This window comes from Pyrus communis, chromosome 7, assembly GCF_963583255.1.
Source record: "Pyrus communis chromosome 7, drPyrComm1.1, whole genome shotgun sequence".
NCBI lineage: Eukaryota > Viridiplantae > Streptophyta > Magnoliopsida > Rosales > Rosaceae > Pyrus > Pyrus communis.
Genome location: NC_084809.1, coordinates 6,310,072 through 6,330,618, shown reverse-complemented (window position 1 = coordinate 6,330,618; position 20,547 = coordinate 6,310,072). Strand labels below are relative to the sequence as shown.

Genomic DNA, 20,547 nt, shown 5'->3' with positions numbered 1-20,547 from the left:
GGGCTCACCAATTAAGGCTAAAAAAACAATTTTAAAAAGAAAGGTATCCCTTAACTTAGTGAAAATACAAAAATACCCATTTTCTTCCGTAAATCCCAGGACGAGTTATTACAAGTCATGTGTTGGCCATTATAATACCAAGTAAACTTGAAAACACTGGGTAGAAAGTGCCTAATTGTGCTAAAACAATATTCAACCCACACGTTAGACATTATGGCTAAACATAAAGTTGATATGTCATGTATCTAGAGTATGATATGAATATATAAATATAAGGAGAAATTAGTATATGGTCCTTAGTTACTAATGTTCTTTGATTGAAACCTTATTAGTTTTTAGATTTTGTTCGAGGTCCCTAACATCAATGCAATAGTGAATTTACATGTCAGTTACATAATTTTTAAAATAAAAATTAATAATTAATTTAGGATTTAAGTACTCACACCTTTATTAAACTCATAACTAATTTTCAATTCAAATCAATTCTAAAATTTAAAAAAAAAAATTAGAATAAGTTTGTACCCCTTAATTTTTTATAAAAATGTTTCTAATTTTTTAATCTTATATGTACCCATTCATGTAATTTTTCAAATTTTTAATCTTAAAATGTACCCATTCTTAAATATACCAATTTGTTGTAGTAAAATGTATATAAAATCTATTCAATTTTTTTCTAATCCATTTTTAAACTTATATGGGTACATTCTTTTTCTTGATTTGAGAATGTATCCATGTCAAGTTTAATCAAAGAAATTTACTAATGTTATTAAGCCTAATATCTATTATTTTTTGTGTGGTTTTGAAGAATGTACCCATGTGACATCCCACATCGTCCAGATGAGTGATCTTTATATGTATATTCCCATCTCTACCTAGCACGAGGCATTTTGGGAGCTCACTGGCTTCGGGTTCCGTAGGAACTCCGAAGTTAAGCGAGAAGGGGGCTAGAGCAATCCCATGATGGGTGACCCACTGGGAAGTTGCTCGTGAGTTCCCAAAAACAAAACCGTGAGGGAATGGTAAGCCCAAAGCGGACAATATCGTGCTATGGTGGTGAAGCGGGCCCGGAAAATGATCCGCCCCGGGCCGGGATGTGACAATTTGGTATCAGAGCCTAACCCTGGCCGCGAATGTGCCGACGAGGACGTCGGGCCCCTAAGAGGGGTGGATTGTGATATCCCACATCGCCCAGGGGAGTGATCCTTATATGTATATTCTCATCTCTACCTAGCACGAGGCCTTTTGGAAGCTCATTGGCTTCGGGTTCTGTAGGAACTCCGAAGTTAAGCGAGAAGGGGGCTAGAGCAATCTCATGATGGGTGACCCACTGGGAAGTTGCTCGTGAGTTCCCAAAAACAAAACCGTGAGGGAATGGTAAGCTCAAAGCGGACAATATCGTGCTACGGTGGTGGAGCGGGCCCGGAAAATGATTCGCCCCGGACCGGGATGTGACAACCTATATTTTGGTACAATAATTTTTTTGTTAATTTTTTATGAATGTACCCATGTTTATATACATACATACATACATATATATATATATATATAGACACACACAATATATATTAGAGAGTATAATTTATATTTTAATCATTTTAATCCACAAATTATGAGTTTTTTAAATTTAAAATCTCATTGATACAAACAACTATAAATTTTAATTTTTAATTTAAAAAATATAGTAACCTACATAGAAATATATTATCACATTAATTTCAGAGAATTCGATTAAAAATTGAAAACCAACAAGGTTTCAGTAAAAAAATATTGATAGTTAAAGACCGCATCTAAAGTGTCCCATAAAATTATAAATTTATAATATGAGTAGATTGAGGGAAGACCAAAACAATGCTGTTACAATCACACCGATCGAAAACTCACCGAAGTGGTGGGTTTTGAACAATATTTTGGATTAATTAAGCATGCTAAACTGAGCGTTTTGTAGCAATCAAAGCTCATAAATCGAAGTGGTTCGTTCAACATCAATTAATTGTGAAAGGTGAAATAAATATTTACCAACACATTGAATTGCGACATATATATCAGAGCTTACGTGGCATACATCATGCGTGTTACAAACCGTACACATGACATATGACTCAATAAAACCGGACGAATCATCAAAAGTGACATGTGTCGACATTTGGTGGAAAATAATTAAAGAATTAATATTAATTTTCATTTAAATTGAAACAAATTAATTGATTTAAAATGTCAAATCATGAACCAAGCCACAAGTCAAGTTATGATTCTTTCGTCAATTATCAAGTCCACAATCAAGACCATATTCAACCGTAGTCAAGACTTGAAGAGCCAATAAATACAAGGCTCCAAAACAAAGAAAATGTCAGAAAATCATTCTCACACTCAGAGCTTCAAACTCCCAAACACTCTCAAACATCCAGAAGACTCAGAAAACTCTTTGCGTTCCTCGTCAAACCGTGAGGAATCATCAAGCACCACTACATGTGCCAGTTCTTTCATCACAACAAGCCAACCCCTGCGACATCCGTTCATTCGAGATTAAGTCATCGCAACTCTTGGATCAACGACCATACACACATTCTCTACAACCCCAAGATCGAATCAAAGGATCAATCTGTGTAAATAGAGATTGTAGCCCTAAATTCATGAATACTAATTTATCATTTGTGCACGTGTTCTTGTCTCATTTGTTATACGAAATTCACGTTTACAATGTGATAAGAATATAATTAAAATTCCTAACGAGTTACGAGTTTGCATTAAGAATGTACCATGTGCAGGTGATGAAAATGTACTCAAGGACTATTAGAGAAGTGCTAGTTCTTAGAAAAGATATGAACATAAATGAATCTTCACTTGTTACGACTCTGTGACATTAAATGTTTTGTGATTGTGCTTGTGTCAGTTGCGGATCCAAAAATTCTTACACTTATAAAACTATATTCTTCATTCATTTCCATGTATACTCCTGACACTATACAGAAGAAGCATTAGGGTTTTGTGGCAAGTGTTGGGCAGGTGGTAAAGTTGGGGACGTTATCAGTGTCATGTTGGCAGTACCACATCGATGGGGGGAAGTCAACAAGGGTGGCTTTAAATATGATTATCCTACTCTAACTAATACAAAAGTTTTTTGTGATAAAATCTCACACCTGACGGATTTGGCAGGTAGTAAAGTTGGGGACAGTATCGGTGTCGTTAAAGTGGGGCCCCCAGGCTCGTCGATCTAGTATCAGTGTCGTGTTGGCAGTCCCACATCGGTGGGGGAAGTCAACAAGGGTGGCTTTAAATATGATTACCCTACTCTAACTAATACTGATGCTTTTTGTGGTAAAACCTCACACCTGACAGATTGGACAGGTGGTAAACTTGGGGACAATATCGGTGTCGTTAGAGTGGGGCCCCTCAAGCTTGTCGATCTAAAAAAAACAAATTTTCAACATGGTATCAGAGCCCACGGTTACGGACCCATGCAAGCCAAAGGCTTGTCACAAAGAAGTGTGCGCTTGAAAACAAGTTTGGACTCTTAACATAGAACCGGCCTCTGAATTCTTAAGTGGCACTTTCTGAAAAGACTACAAACAATTCTGAACTCCATTGGAGCCGACCTTTAAGTTTCAATTGCCGATATGTGGATCTCCACGTGTGAACCACTAAATAATGTTACACATAAGGGGGCATGTTGGGCAGGTGGTAAAGTTAAGGGTAATATCGATGTCGTGTTGGCAATCCCACATCAGTGCGGGAAGTCAACAAGGATGGCTTTAAATATGATTACTTTCGGTGTCGTTGGAGTGTGGGCTTGTCGATCTAAAAAAAAATTCAACATGGTATCAGAGCCCACAGTTACAGGCTCATGCAAGCCAAGGGCTTGTCACAAGGAAGTGTGGGCTTGGAAACAAGCTTGGACTCTTAACATAGAGCCGGCATCTAAGTTCTTAAGAGGCACTTCCTAAAAAGACTAAAAACAAGCATGGACTCCATTGGAGCCAACCTCTGAGTTTCAATTGTCGATGTGTGGATCTCCACATGTGAACCACTGAATGGGGTTACACATGAGAGGATGTGTTGGCTGTCCCACATCGGTGGGGGAATTCAACAAGGGTGGCTTTAAATATGATTACCCAACTTTAACTAATACCGATGCTTTTTGTGGTAAAACCCTACACTTGACGGATTATGCAAGTGGTAAAGTTCGGGACAGTATCAGTGTCATTAGAATAAGGCCCCTCGGGCCTATCCATTTTTAAAAAAAAAAATTCAACACGGGCTCATCTTGTTAGGCAGGTGGTAAAGTTGGGGACAACATCGGTGTCATGTTGGCAGTCCCACATCGTTGGGGGAAGTCAACAATGGTGGCTTTAAATATGATTACCCTACTATAACTAATATCGATGTTTTTTTTGTGGTAAAACCCCACACCTAATAGATTGGGTGGGTGGTAAAGTTGGGGACAATATCGGTGTAGTTAGAGTAAGGCCCCATGGGCCCATCTATCTAAAAAAAAAAATCAACATAGTATCAGAGCCCACTGTTACGGGCCCGTGCAAGCCAAAAGCTTGTCACAAGGAAGCGTAGGCTGGAAACAAGCTTGGTCGCTCAACATAAAGCAGGCCTCTATTACCATGTTGAAATTTTTTTTAGATTGACGAGCCCAGAGGCTCCATTCTAACGACACCGATATTGTCCCTAACTTTACCATTTGCCCAATCCATCAAGTGTAGGGTTTTACCACAAAATGCATTGGTATTAGTTAGAGTAGGGTAATCATATTTAAAGCCACCATTGTTAACTTCCCCCAATGATGTGGGACTGCCAACATGATACTGATATTATTCCCAACTTTACCATCTACCCAACAACAAGCCCAATAAAAGAGTGGGTGACGCAGTGGAGGGTAGAATTTTTGGGGAGGGAATGGAACTTCGTGGATATAGGCTCGGTACTTGTCGTTTTAGCTTTGCATTTGCATACCCTTTTAGCTCCATTTCATTTCACTGGCCTGCATTTTGGGTAGCAGTTGCACTCTATCTTGTCGTAGGAGTGAATGTGAATCTCTCTTAGCACATGCAACTTTCTCACCGGGAGTTTCAAGCTTCCCAAATGGCTTGAACACTTTTTTGCCTATTGTGCAGTCTTATCATCTCAGGTATGTATATTACTTCTATTTATCTATGTTATTGTATCAGATTTTGTTATACCCATTATTTCCTGTTTCCAGAGAAGTGCACTTGAATGGGCAAGCATACACTGAACTCACCACCAATTTACAGACACGTTGAAAGATCCTCATAGTCCTGTTAGGGGATTTTGGTATAGCCACATCGGTTGGATCTTCGAATATCGTTCTCGGTTATGAGTTAGTTCAAAAATTCCTTCTTTTTAAGTTAATATTCAAAGATTATTTTAAACGTTAAAACAAATGGACAGAGTGAAGATTAGTCCCACACTACGTCTTTTCTATTTAATGCTGCTTAGATACTATTTGTACTTTGAAAATCTGCAATTCACACCAACATAGTTTGTGGGGAGTGAGATTGAAACATTTACTTTTCTTCTGAGTTAATTTTTAATTCTTGTTCTAAATAAAGTAAAGTTACTTATTGTTATAAATAAAGTAATAATTGTTCCACCCGAGACTTTACTTAGTAACCAGGTCAGTCCTGCTTGATTCTCGCGTCAAACGATAGAGATTTGGCATAGGGCAGGGTGATTTGTTGGTTTCATAGCCTTTTCAGCTCGAATTATGAAGTCTTCATGAGTGTTCTATACCTAGTGCCCTAAAGCCTTATGGTTTGGGAGTTATTGACCTAAATCTTGTTACATGGGTTGGATCGAAAGCTTAAGTGAACTAGCATTGACAACCACCGCCATTATTGGGAAAAAAAATGAAAAAAAAAAGAAAAGAAAAAAAGTGTGAAGTTAGTATATATAAAGTATTAAATAAAGAGGACGAAATGTAGGGATTTTAGTCGAATCTCTTTAACTTTGTTGGTACACTTTACACCAAAGAAAGTTCATGAATTCTTTTCTAATTGGTTATAAATAGCTTTGACTTTTTGGTGGGATTAGTTAGAACTGTTGAAAAGATGTTCTGATTAGTAAAGTTTTCTATGGATTGCAACTTGAAATACAATACCAATTGTTTCGAGACAAATCACCAGTATCCCATACTTGTTGCCCCCATGTGTGGCAAATTGAATTTATTCCGAAAGTAGCATGGTCCCTCAACTAAAAATTCATTAACATTAGTCCCTCAACTCATCAAAACGTGCAGTTATGGTCCCTTAACTAAAAATCAATTACCAGTCCCTTAACTTTAATCTAACTAGAGAAATGGTCTCTCAACTTTAACCTAATTAGAGCAATGGTCTCTCAACTTTAACTCAATTGTAGCAATGATCATTCCAACATAATTCATTTTGATAAAATTCTAACGAAGTTGACGAAAATGACCATAACTACATGTTTCAATGAGTTGAGGGACCCCAATTGTAGCAATGGTCCTTCCAACATAACTTATTTTGAAAAAATTGTAACGAAGTTGATGAAAAAGACCATAGCTACACATTTTGATGAGTTGAAGGACCAATGGTAATGAATTTTTATTTGAGGGACCATTGCTACAATTTACTTCATAAAATAAATAACGTTGTTCATGTTTAATAAAATGGGGAACTCCTAATGAAAAGTTGTGCTGCCACATATTTTGTATATATATGTTAGATAACTGCGTTTAGATGATTAGAAGAGTCGATAAGATGAAACGAAAATGTCAGATAGAGAATGTTGGTAGTAGCCTCCTTATTATCATTTATAATTATTTTGGCACACAAAATTGACATTCTTACTGACACACATTCAATACATGAAGGCCTTAGGCCCTCCGATCGAAAGGGCTAGACATGACCCCATCTAGAATTATAACCCTGCAAAAAAATTATTTTTAAATAAACAGTGTCAGGCCATACATATATAGCATCTCCAACTGAATGGCCTAAACATAGTCCTCTTATAATTTATTAGTTTTAAGTTTATACTTTAAATTTATTGGTTAATTTAGTTAAACTACCGTTAGATGTTTTTAAATCTAGTCGTTGAATTCAAATCAATTATTGCAACTAAGAAGTTAAATCCCAAAAATGCTAAGAGGGGGCTACAGTTGGCTAGCCTAATGCCCCTTTGGCCAAATAATGACTTGGTGGGCTTCAACAATTTATATGACACATCCTGATCCGGAATGTCCATTAGGACTCCAAATCGAGTTGTGTTGGCCTACACCTGGAAGGTGACGAAGCCATAAAGTGTAGTGATGTGAAAAATGTGAATAAATTTAAACCTAAAAGTCCCTAAATATAAGAGTGCGTTGGTGAACGAGAATGAACCAATTTCACATGTGATGACAGAGCATAAGTAAAGTACATTAAGGTAGGTTAAGGATTATACCTTCAAGGGTAGCCACCTATACTGAGATTTGCCAAGAATCCTCGTCGATACAAAAGTTCAGCAACTAACACTTGGAGGGGAGAAAAACAAGGGTGAGTGGGCCCGAAAATAAAGTTTTATGAAAACCTTTCTGGAAACATTGTAACCTCTAGCCGTAAAACATGTATAGTTTCTAGAAAATCATACTACGTATAGGTATGAAATCAAATGCAAATCAACAGTAAATCCAGAAGTATGCCACATCACAATATCTCAACAATAGCATAATAAAAACAGGTGCTCATCAATCTACCCTGGCACACGAGTTCATGCAGATAGTTTCTGACATGAACAAGACTATGTATATGTACGCTCTAGTGCTACAATCACGTGAAAACTAGCAATAATCGCAGTCACCAACGAGTCGGAGTTGCCTAATGAAACATGTACGACAAGACTAACACCTACTTGGATCCAAGGTGAGTGAGCGGTGCAGAGGTGAACATACACGTGAAAGACTGGTCTTGGCCCCGGGTGCAGCAATGATGAGCAAACTACACATATATATAATCATGCCATAACGATTCAATAATTCTAGTCAACATACTAACATTCATAGTCGTAGTTATAATTATGGCATAAAAAATCAGAAGCATACTTGTGTATCCCGTAGGATGTAGCATATTTCTTAAATTACGTCATTTCGCTAATTCTTATAAACTTTAGTCTAATAAAGGTATGCGTAAGAATTTCTTTTTCAAATGCATAAATGGAAACTATCAATCACACACACACACACACACACACACACACACACACTATAAAAAGAAAAGAAAATACCCACTCACCTGAAGTTCGCACTACAACTCCCTAGCACGAATATCGAGGCATCACGAACGATCGTCGCCTAGAACAAATATCAAATCACGTCTCAAAATTCTTATCAATAGAACACATAACTTACATAAAACACATTCCCAAAGGACATTCTAAAATGATTTGAAACTCATTGACTAAAAGTCAACCGTTGGTCCAAGGTCGGCGATATGATCTACAACCCTACGTAACTCGATCCGGCAGATCCGTACCTTAGATTTCCAATCTGTAACTTCCCAAAAGTTTCAATAAGCTTCTAGAACAACATCCTAAAGTTTCGAAATGATCCAACTGTCGGATCTCTGCCAATCGCTAAAATTAAGTGGCGACCGACGTTTAGATTTACAAACTTAGAAAACCTACCCGGGAAGATCCATATGTAGATTCCCAATCCGTCAGTTCCTAACATCCTTAAATATTATGTGCTATTACGTATTAAAGTTTGGTGACGATCTAATGGTCAGATCGTCAATTTATATAAGGATCAAGTGGTGGTCTCTATCAAAATTATGTTCAAATGATGAGATTTCATCAATCAGACTTCAGCTATAGAATTGGGGAATCAAATTTAGCCTAGGAAGGTCAGGGGGTGCCACAGCCCACGCGTCGCCAACCGCCTCAACTCGCCAAAAAATTCAACTATTTCCAAAAATTCTCAAATTTTATAGAAATGAAAATCTCAATAAGAAGAGCAAGTTTTATACCTGTGGCCAAATCCAATTTGGCCAGGAAAAGCTCCAATTTCACTCAAACCTATCGGAAACCCTAGAGTAGATGAGCTTCGATTCTCCTTCCTCGGTGTTCTGACACCCCTACAACTGGTTGGGTCTTGTTCCTGGGTCCAAGGGAAGTTGATTAAGGGTGGTGGTGGGTGGTGCAACTCGCCGAATCGAAGGAATCACCATCGAGCACTTCCTATGTTCCGATGAGGTTTTACACAGAATTGGACCTTAAACCTTTCGAATTTGGGTAGAGATGGTAGATGGGAAGTTGTGGAAGAGGTTGCAAGTGTTGGATGGTGGTGGTTCGACGAAAAAAATGGCGAAAATTGGCCGAAATTAGAACCTGGTTGGGTGTGCGGTGCGTGTCGGGCCGACGGAAAGGGAAGGCAAGGGAGCTTCTCTCTCTTCTTGATTGGTCCCTTTCCTTCTCACTAATTTCTAATTGGACACTAAAAAAATTGATTGGTCTCTTTCTTTCTCCTGATTTTCTGATTGGTCCCATAACCCATTAACTTATTGGGCTAAATCCAAGCCCTTGATTGGTTCTCGTTCCCACCTAGTGGGAGTTTAATTAATTTATAAACTAAAATTTAAATAAACAATTTCAAACGTCCGTAACTATATTGTTATAACCCGGATTCGCAAATGGATTTCGTCTATGCACTCGTGGCTTCAAGATCTATTCGGAAACATTAATTGTGACTTCAAACGATCAACGAAAGTCAAACATCCTCGCATCTAAGGGCATTTTTGTAAAATCACTCTTAAAATTTATAAAATCGTAAAGTTAGGGACGGGTTATCACATATAGCCCAATCATTGGTTGGAGGTGAGTTTTTGAACAAATCGGGTCATTTTTTTACTTTTAGACCTGTAGCCCTCCCTATTGGAGATGACCTTACTATTTATACGAATCTCACATGTATTAGATAGTGATTCAATATATGTGTCCAAATAACATAGCCGATAAGAACTTCAAGCAAATATTGAATATTTAGTAATTTATATAACTTATTGTCCATGTGTAATCATGTGGTGGCCATTTAGTGTGACTTGAATCAATTTGAACAAAAGAGCGTGAAAATAAGAATCCTTATCTAGAAGAATACAACTTTTCATTATGCTCTAAATTGATGCAAAACTGATATTACAAGTAAGCAACAAGAATAAAATTGACAAATCTAAACTCTTTTTTTTTTTTTTTTTTTAAACAGTAACAAATTCCACAAACTCATCAACTATTTGTTGTGACTATTAGGGGTGGGTATAAAAACTGTGAAATCGTAAAAGCGAATCAAACCGTGATAAAATAAAGCGTTAAAAATCATGTTGACAAAAAAAGTCAACATAGGTTCAAGAACTAGACCGAACCGTTTATACCGATTATAGTTTTCATGTGGGTAAAACTGCTTAGAACAACCATGAATGTAAATAATTAACTAAATTTAATAGTTGATACTTGTGTCGCTAAATAAGTAGTGAAAACCAAACTGGTTTCACCTTGTACGACAACATTTCTCAATTAGGTCTTTTACTTGCATGGTTCACCTATTGATATAAGGAACATATTTGAAAGAAAAAAAAAAAAAGTCATTTTCTCTCTAGATCTCAAAAGTTGACATCTTGGTTTTGATTTCATATTTTTCTTGGATAGAATGATTTTAAGGTGTTCAGTTACATCCTATTTTTTTCTTTCGCTTTTTCCCGGGCATTTTTTTAAGGGAGTTTTAACAAAAAATCCGCAATACTGTTCACTTTAACGAAAAACCACATTTTTACACTAAAAAGTCAATCTTAGTACTATTCACTTTACCCTTTATTTTGTCCTTATCATTAAAACTCAAAATTTTCAAGCTCTTTTCATTAGTTTTCTTTTTTTTTTTTTAATGGGAAAATTTGAAATAGGTCCAATTTTATAAGCCACCTTTTGAAATAAGTCCAATTTTTAGTGACTTTTGACTTTTGAAATAGGTCCAATTTTTAGTTACTTTGGACCCGTATCAAAAAAACCCCTTTTTTAATCTCTTGATAGTCCCTTTTAGGCTAAAATTATTGTATTCACAATGACATTCTTACTGCATAGTGGATTATTTGTATGTGTGGATGTATATTTGTATTATGAATGTACATGTACATTTGAATTGTGTTTCTTTTTTTGTTTGCTTGGTGTCAATGACATTTGCATTTTGATTTGGTATTTGAAAATGTGAGTATGATTCTCTCTTATCCTATTCTCATTTCATTCCCTCGCTCCTCACATTTTGTTTTTTGTCTCTATAAAAATATCAATATAAGATCTTGGCGTGGCTTAATTGTAGCCGTTCAAGTAGGAGGAGAGGGATTGATTTGGATGGGTTTGAGGGTTAGTTTCTAGGAATGTTCTATTGGTGTTCATTTTCTTCTACAGAGTTACCAAAATCTCAAGTCCCCATTTGATCCTTGAGTACGACCCAATCATATTTGCTGTAATACAATCATATTCTTGAGGTTTGGATTTTTTACTATCATGTTTCTGCCCAATCATATTTGCTTATGTTTTCGTTAGAAAATACGCGCATGTTCTCTAAACTAAAATACACTTCTCAGATTGATGTGATTATTGGATTGGATTTTCCTTATTTACCTTCATATAATGGTGGATTTAACTTTTTAGGTGAAAGTTTTTACGCAACCTCATTACTTGCAAAATTTTGTTCAGTCAACATTCAATGCCCTACCATCAGATCAAGTTAAAGGTACGAATCACGATCATGCTATTTTTGTCACTTTTTATTCCCTTGCTGAACACAATGGAGTGAATTGTCTTCATTTGCATTCTTGCATTTGAACTTACGTATGTTCTTACCTGACATTTGTAAGCTTTTGATTAGTCATGAAATATGATACATTTTCTCCGTGTTTAAAAACTTATGACATACAATCAGTTTCTTTTTGGTTGGGTTGAAATGATATTGATTGTGCTGCTATAAAGTTCCTTTTTATAGTTGGGTTCGAAATCATGTTAATAGAATCTTTTTTTGGTTGGTCCGATCTGTAACAGATGAGATTGTTTTGTTTGAATCAAAATTTGATCTTTTTTTGTGTGAAATTATATTGGAATCACAAATTTGTCAGGTATATCTTAGATTCTTTGTTGCATATTCACCTTCTCACAACTTTTACATTGTCTCTTGATTGGATGGATTTTTATAATTTCCATGATCAACGGATGCATGAAGTAAGGAGGAAGCTACTAGTTTTATGGAGCTTCTTTGGCATGGTAAGTTGAAGTTGCAAATCATTTTTTTTCGTTCACGGAATTCATTATCTTGCTATATTGGCAATTAGCAGTGTCTGACAATTGGCAAAGTGTATTCATTTTTCTGCTTAATTTATCTTGAGAATATTTGCATCTTAATACTTATTTTAATTATGTTAATTTGTCCCCTTTTCCATAGAATTTTGTGCAATGTGAATGTAGGTTATTCTCAATCCTCAGATAGTGATTATTTAAGGACTTCTCCAAACTTGGCTACTCAGCTTTTCAAATATAGAGCAGAGAGGAGTCAGATGAGCTAGAATCAAGTTGGTATCATTCTAAATTATTCTTAATCATTTACAACTTGCAGAATTAGTTAAATGTATCAAATGACTAGCATGTGAATTTATGTATAGTTAAAAATAATCTTATCCTTAAGGATTATTGATTTGGGGAATTTGGTTGAGTAAATTTAGGGTTACTGATTGGGCTAATTTGGTTGATTAGTTGATCTGATTTGGATGGGTTTGTGGGTTAGTTTCTAGGAATGTTCCATTGGTGTTCTTTTTCTTCTACACAGTTACCAAAATCTCAAGCCCCCATTTGATCCTCGAGTACGACCCAATCATATTTGCTGTAATACAATCATATTCTTGAGTTTTGGATTTTTCTCTCATATGTGTTCTCTAAACTAAAATGCACTTCTTAAACTTCTGTTTCTTATGGAAACGGGCATCCTGCATGTTTTTTGCTTTGCATGTTTGTGCTTGAAAACTTAGATCCTAGAATAAGAATGAAACAGTTTTTATTTTTTTTTGTCAACTGCTAAAACATGTGCCTAACCTACAGGATATATATTTTGCCACCTTGACTGCAGGGGCTAGATTTGTGTGAAGATCATGTTGCTTCTCTTTCTTCTGTTTATTAGGGAAACCAACGTTCAGTTTCGTCCTGTTAATTGTACAATGTATTTTCATGTCAGCTAAGTTGAATGTATATAAAAACGAAGCTGCATATCTTACCGACCTCATTCACTCATCTATCCCTCTGTTCATTCATGATTGTGTTGAATTTATTCAGGTAAAATGTGTTTTATTCATGTAGTTCAAGGTGATGCATTCAGGTCCCGCAGCAACGCGCGAGCATATTTTCTAGTTAATTACTATTGGTTTTCCCTCAATATAGACAACATTAAATTGGTCAAATTTATTTAGTAAAGTTTTTATGACTGTAGAATTTCTCGTTTAAATTTCTGGTTTTAGAGAATTCAGGGTTTAGGGAATTTTTCTAGATTTCTGGGTGCTTTTGAGGTTATTTTATCCGTGAGATTTAGTAAATTTTTCTAGATTTTGTAGAATTGTTCGATTAAATTTGTGGGTTTGGTTATTTTTTATTTTGTGCATTTTATAGTGAACTTGGTTGTGGGTTTCGATGTTTGTCTATGGCAAGGTAAGGGATGCCAACTCATGAACCAAGTGGTCTTTCAGCACCTGTAGGAGATGAGCGAAGTGATATGGTATAGTTTCCTTTAATTTTTACAATTGCTAAATGTAGATGACCAAAGTGAAATATCATTGAGCTCTTTGCAAATTCAGATTGTTGATTTTTTTTTTCCTTTCAATTTGCACGTCCACAAAATCCCTTCAAGTATTGGTACGACTAAGTTGCAACTCTCACAAAACAACGGAGACACCGCGCTAAACCCTTGCCGCCCGATGACCCCAATTCTCAGGTACTACTTGACACTTGCTCACTTCTATGTTGGGGGAAATTAGTGCAAATTTTTCAATGTGTTTTAATTAGTGTCATTCTTTAGTGAACAAAAGTGTTTGATCCTCAATTGCCAACTCTGTAAATTTTTAGGAATGATTGAGATAAGCTTGTGGCGCAAGTGCATCTACTGTGTAGTAGTGCAAGTCCATTTTTAGGTGCATATTACCTAGGATTGTAGTAATCCTTTGCCAAGTGACTCTCTGTCTGTGGCTCATAAGCTGCTTTGTGGTTAGGGCCCAAGGGTGATTGTTGTGGGACCAACAGATTCTGGGGGTGTTGTATCCAGGAATGCCAAATTCCGTCAAAAATCCATAAGGGTAAGCATCAATATGTTGCCATTTAATCCTTGTTATTTGTTCTTCCTGAAGAAAAGACTCATGTGCGCTGATATTTCTAACAGGAGTATTTCTATGGCCTTGCAAATGATCTCAGCCCACATTCTAATATCGCGAATTTTAGTGACTTTTCTGTCTTTCGGATTGGGGGCGGGCCACAGGCCCCACGTTCAGCTTTGCCAATTGGTGCAGAGCCTGCTGCGGACCCTACAAGATTGGCGCCTGTGAATATTAACCGGGATTTGCTACATACCATTCTTGCTGTTTCATTTGCCAAGGAGCCTGATCAAATTATTTCTAGGTAACTTGTACCGATCTATCTGATAGAGAAATAGATAATGAATGACTGAAGTATATGACATTGATCAGTCTCGTTCACTTTCATTTGAACTTCACATAGGAAAGTATATGGTTTTACCCCCTCACTGTCACAAGAATGAAAATACATAGTAGTATTGTGGTATTTCTTGCTTGCTTTTCCGTCTCTGGAGATAGGGATGCGAATTTGACGGTGACATTTTGTATTTCAGAGTATGATTCGTAGTCTGTAGTCTTAAATATTTACTTTTTTGGTTTGTTTTGCAGTAATGTTGCTGGGTTTGTCTTTGTCACAGACGTCGACATTCAGAGGTTTGTATGGTGAACAACTTGCTAGAAACACTTCTTGTATTCTGGTTTTCGTTGTTCTAACCCAATATGCGGCGTTACAGGAAGACAATTACGTACCTTGCACCATCGGTGGGTGAGCTTCCAAGCAAGTATTTGATTGCAGGAACCGTGACATGGCTTGAAACATGAAGTCGATGAGCAAAAACCCCAGTAGTATTGCTTTCCGGTGGATGTACGTTGCTGGCTTATGTAAGGAGTGTAAGATGTGAGCTATCTAGGCGTAAAATTAGTTTTAACGATGCATCCCAAATACGACAACAGATTAGAATATTATTGTCGTTTTTTTGCATCCTAAATTTGTTATGCAAGTCTTGTTTGTCGTATTTTAGATTATACTAGAATTTAGAAAGGCGTGCCAAAGCCTGAATTACTAGAGCTTGGCAACCACAATTTTTTTTGTTTTTGTTGTCTGTACAAGATATTTAAACGAAGGACTAAGGAGGGATGGAGGAATAAATTCGTTACGAACTACTAAGTGGCATTCAGGTATTGTTCAACATTGCTATAACCTATAAGTTAAGGTAGCCCTTGCAATATGAGCTCTTTCAATTTATCCCAGGCATAAAAAGGTGCTGCAGCTGCAGCTGCACTTCCACAAAATCCTTTCAAGTATTGGTACGACTAAGTTGCAACTCTCACAAAACAAACCGTTCACAAGACAAAAGCGAACCACCCGAAGGCCGGTACCAGGATCTACAATAACATAATGAAGGCAAGAGTTCCGGACAAGAGGGAAACATTGTCCAGAAGACCTTTAATTTCCTTGTACTACAAGCAAACAGATAGAATAATTTCCTTTTAATTTTTACGATTGCTGTATGTAGATGACCAAAGCGAAATATGTTTGAGCTCTTTACAAATTCGGATTGCTGATTTATTTTTTCAATTTGAATGCAGCTTTGTCCAATGTGCTTAACTAATGGAAAGGAGCTAGCCTTCAATAATAAATTCAATGTCACACTAACTAAAGTTTTGAATTCCAGCTCAAGGCAATAGAACACAGCCCAAGTTTTTCTTAAAGAAATTTCTTAAAGAATTTGGTTGTCGCTACCGTTCAACCTCCTCATCAGCTCCCTCATTTTGTCACGGCCATAAGCAACAGCGTCAGTACACAGTGTTCTTAGCGTTTGGTAGGATTTGGTCCCAATTATCGCAAAATATACGGCCCAACATGCAAGAGTAAACCACCCGAAAGCTGGAACGAGGAGGAGCACCAGTAGCACCAACGCAAGAGTTCCACACAAGAGGCTGATGTTGTTCATCAGTTCATATATATTTGTATTGTTGGAAGCTTGGAGAATGTTGGCAGTCTGCAATGTCCCCGCGTAAGTGAGTAAATCAGCAATCAACATCACAACAGTGTTGTGGTCTGTGACAAATGGAGACGGTAAATTTCCGGTCGCATGCTCCACCTGGAGGAGAACTCCTAGGATGTTGAGGAGATGGAATATAAGTTCGTGTGCTGCCGGTGGAGATTTGTACCGACCACCCTCCTCCATAGTGCTGCTGTATTATAAACAACACAGAAAGTTAATGAATGGGAAAACATTACTCTAATGATATCAGGAGTTCCTAATTTTCAATTCTTCCATATTAGTTAATGACGTTGACATGTGTCATCAACCGTTAGAATATCTGCGCACAACCCAAACTCATTTGCTAGCTAATTAAGAAGATGAGCTTATAAAAGACCCCGTTTCATATACATATTGATCAGAAGGCATGTTACAGAGTATCTGGAAACCAAATTTATTTGATCCATAACTTGGACCTGGAAATTGAAAACGAAAAATGAGGTTACGCAGAGTATCATAGATAGATTAACAAGATTGTTTACTCTTTCCCTTATGCTTTACAATCAGCTTCTGACGAAAGAGTAGATGCAACATTAAAATATGATAACTAAAGAAAATGTACTAACCCAGCTGAGATTTGTGGAGAAGTTCCGACGTTCATAGGCATGGCCGAAGAGGAACGCGGCAGAGTTGGGGGAGGGAAGGAGGAGTGAGAGAGAGGAGGGAGGAGTTTGCAGGATTTGGAGGAGCAGAGGGGGTATATATAGGAGAGAGAGAGGAGGGAGGAAGTCAACAATTCCTACTCCCCTCAACTCAACAGGATTTACAGCCCTGTCAAATTAACACAAATAGCTGCTCAAATTTACAAGCTCTTGGCCGTGTTGCTACTTTGAAGGTGGCAAAATCCTATTCATACTACGTCAAGGTGGCAAAATCCTAGACGCAACTATTAGACCACATGTCCTCCAATGTGGTAAAATAAGCACATTGGACAAAATTTCTACCAAAAAGGTTTTGTAAAGGTTATGCCAAAACCTTTACAAAGCGAGTGGACGCCGGATATGAGCGAGGTGAAATTACGTTCGAGGAGCTGAAGAGAATGTGTGAGGGGTGGACAGCTGGTGTTTGCTATGTCTAATTGTGTACTTTTGCAGGTTGGTTAATTGATAAACTCCTTAAGCATTTGCTAACGATCGAACAAATTATTGTTTACGGTTGATTAATTGATAAACTCCTTAAGCATTTGCTTGGCTCAAGCAAATGCTATTGGCTTCCAAATCCTGCAAACTCCTCCCTCCTCTCTCTCACTCCTCCCTCCCTGTGGAAATTTTGTCCAATGTGCTTATTTTACCACATTGGAGGACATGTGGTCTAATAGTTGCGTCTAGGATTTTGCCACCTTGACGTAGTATGAATAGGATTTTGCCACCTTCAAAGTAGCAACACGGCCAAGAGCTTGTAAATTTGAGCAGCTATTTGTGTTAATTTGACAGGGCTGTAAATCCTGTTGAGTTGAGGGGAGTAGGAATTGTTGACTTCCTCCCTCCTCTCTCTCTCCTATATATACCCCCTCTGCTCCTCCAAATCCTGCAAACTCCTCCCTCCTCTCTCTCACTCCTCCTTCCCTCCCCCAACTCTGCCGCGTTCCTCTTCGGCCATGCCTATGAACGTCGGAACTTCTCCACAAATCTCAGCTGGGTTAGTACATTTTCTTTAGTTATCATATTTTAATGTTGCATCTACTCTTTCGTCAGAAGCTGATTGTAAAGCATAAGGGAAACAGTAAACAATCTTGTTAATCTATCTATGATACTCTGCGTAACCTCCTTTTTCGTTTCAATTTCCAGGTCCAAGTTATGGATCAAATAAATTTGGTTTCCAGATACTCTGTAACATGCCTTCTCATCAATATGTATATGAAACGGGGTCTTTTATAAGCTCATCTTCTTAATTAGCTAGCAAATGAGTTTGGGTTGTGCGCAGATATTCTAACGGTTGATGACACATGTCAACGTCATTAACTAATATGGAAGAATTGAAAATTAGGAACTCCTGATATCATTAGAGTAATGTTTTCCCATTCATTAACTTTCTGTGTTGTTTATAATACAGCAGCACTATGGAGGAGGGTGGTCGGTACAAATCTCCACCGGCAGCACACAAATGTATATTCCATCTCCTCAACATCCTAGGATTTCTCCTCCAGGTGAAGCATGCGACCGGAAATTTACCGTCTCCATTTGTCACAGACCACAACACTGTTGTGATGTTGATTGCTGATTTACTCACTTACGCGGGGACATTGCAGACTGCCAACATTCTCCAAGCTTCCAACAGTATAAATATATATGAACTCATGAACAACATCAGCCTCTTGTGTGGAACTCTTGCGTTGGTGCTACTGGTGCTCCTCCTCGTTCCAGCCTTCGGGTGGTTTACTCTTACATGTTGGGCCGTATATTTTGCGATAATTGGGACCAAATCCTACCAAACGCTAAGAACACTGTGTACTGACGCTGTTGCTTATGGCCGTGACAAAATGAGGGAGCTGATGAGGAGGTTGAACGGTAGCGACAACCAAATTCTTTAAGAAATTTCTTTTTGAGAAGAATTTCTTTAAGAAAAACTTGGGCTGTGTTCTATTGCCTTGAGCTGGAATTCAAAACTTTAGTTAGTGTGACATTGAATTTATTATTGAAGGCTAGCTCCTTTCCATTAGTTAAGCACATTGGACAAAGCTGCATTCAAATTGAAAAAATAAATCAGCAATCCGAATTTGTAAAGAGCTCAAACATATTTCGCTTTGGTCATCTACACACAGCAATCGTAAAAATTAAAAGGAAATTATTCTATCTGTTTGCTTGTAGTACAAGGAAATTTAAGGTCTTCTGGACAATGTTTCCCTCTTGTCCGGAACTCTTGCCTTCATTATGTTATTGTAGATCCTGGTACTGGCTTTCAGGTGGTTCGCTTTCGTCTTGTGAACGGTTTGTTTTGTGAGAGTTGCAACTTAATCCTTGAAAGCATTTTGTGGAAGTGCAGCTGCAGCTGCAGCACCTTTTTATGCCTGGGATAAATTGAAAGAGCTCATATTGCAAGGGCTACCTTAACTTATAGGTTATATCACAGTTGAACAATACCTGAATGCCACTTAGTAGTTCGTAACCAATTTATTTCTCCATCCCTTAGTCTTTCGTTTAAATATCTTGTACAGAAAACAAAAACAAAAAAAAAAAAAATTGTGATTGCCAAGCTCTAGTAATTCAGGCTTTGGCACGCCTTTCTAAATTCTAGTATAATATAAAATACGACAAACAAGACTTGCATAACAAATTTAAGATGCAAAAAAACGACAATAATACTCTAATCTGTTGTCGTATTTGGGATACATCGTTAAAACTAATTTTACGCCTAGATAGCTCACAACTTGCACTCCTTACATAAGCCAGTAACGTACATCCACTGGAAAGCGATACTACTGGGGTTTTGGCTCATCGACTTCATGTTTCAAGCCATGTCACGGTTCCTGCAATCAAATACTTGCTTGGAAGCTCACCCGCCGATGGTGCAAGGTACGTAATTGTCTTCCTGTAACGCCGCATATTGGGTTAGAACAACGAAAACCAGAATACAAGAAGTGTTTCTAGCAAGTTGTTCACCATACAAACCTCTGAATGTCGACGTCTGTGACAAAGACAAACCCAGCAACATTACTGCAAAACAAACCAAAAAAGTAAATATTTAAGACTACAGACTACGAATCATACTCTGAAATACAAAATGTCACCGTCAAATTCGCATCCCTATCTCCAGAGACGGAAAAGCAAGCAAGAAATACCACAATACTACTATGTATTTTCATTCTTGTGACAGTGAGGGGGTAAAACCATCTACTTTCCTATGTGAAGTTCAAATGAAAGTGAACGAGACTGATCAATGTCATATACTTCAGTCATTCATTATCTATTTCTCTATCAGATAGATCGGTACAAGTTACCAAGAAATAATTTGATCAGGCTCCTTGGCAAATGAAACAGCAAGAATGGTATGTAGCAAATCCCGGTTAATATTCACAGGCGCCAATCTTGTAGGGTCCGCAGCAGGCTCTGCACCAATTGGCAAAGCTGAACGTGGGGCCCATGGCCCGCCACCAATCCGAAAGACAGAAAAGTCACTAAAATTCGCGATATTAGAATGTGGGCTGAGATCATTTGCAAGGCCATAGAACT

The 20,547-nt window shown here is 37.5% G+C and overlaps 1 protein-coding gene and 2 long non-coding RNA genes across 5 annotated transcripts; 2 read left to right on the top strand and 1 right to left on the bottom strand.

Moving 5' to 3' along the window:
• Window positions 1-11,363: 11,363 nt before the first annotated feature.
• LOC137739772 (uncharacterized) lies at window positions 11,364-14,331 on the top strand. Of its 3 annotated transcripts, none has more exons than XR_011069112.1 (5): window positions 11,364-12,267; window positions 12,469-12,572; window positions 13,657-13,762; window positions 13,895-13,978; window positions 14,253-14,331. It is a non-coding gene; the product is annotated as an uncharacterized lncRNA (long non-coding RNA). The 3 variants fall into 3 exon arrangements; XR_011069110.1 differs by having other exon boundaries at window positions 12,469-12,576; window positions 13,696-13,762; XR_011069111.1 differs by having other exon boundaries at window positions 12,469-12,576.
• Window positions 14,332-14,391: 60 nt separating this feature from the next.
• LOC137739771 (uncharacterized) lies at window positions 14,392-15,512 on the top strand. The gene is made up of 3 exons (XR_011069109.1): window positions 14,392-14,655; window positions 14,940-14,984; window positions 15,065-15,512. It is a non-coding gene; the product is annotated as an uncharacterized lncRNA (long non-coding RNA).
• Window positions 15,513-19,086: 3,574 nt separating this feature from the next.
• Window positions 19,087-20,545, bottom strand: LOC137740430 (protein CLP1 homolog; the record flags this gene model as incomplete). Its single annotated transcript, XM_068480302.1, has 3 exons — window positions 19,087-19,906; window positions 19,987-20,031; window positions 20,316-20,545. Coding segments are annotated over 3 exons (363 nt in total), but the record flags the coding sequence as incomplete, so codon positions are not given.
• Window positions 20,546-20,547: the final 2 nt, after the last annotated feature.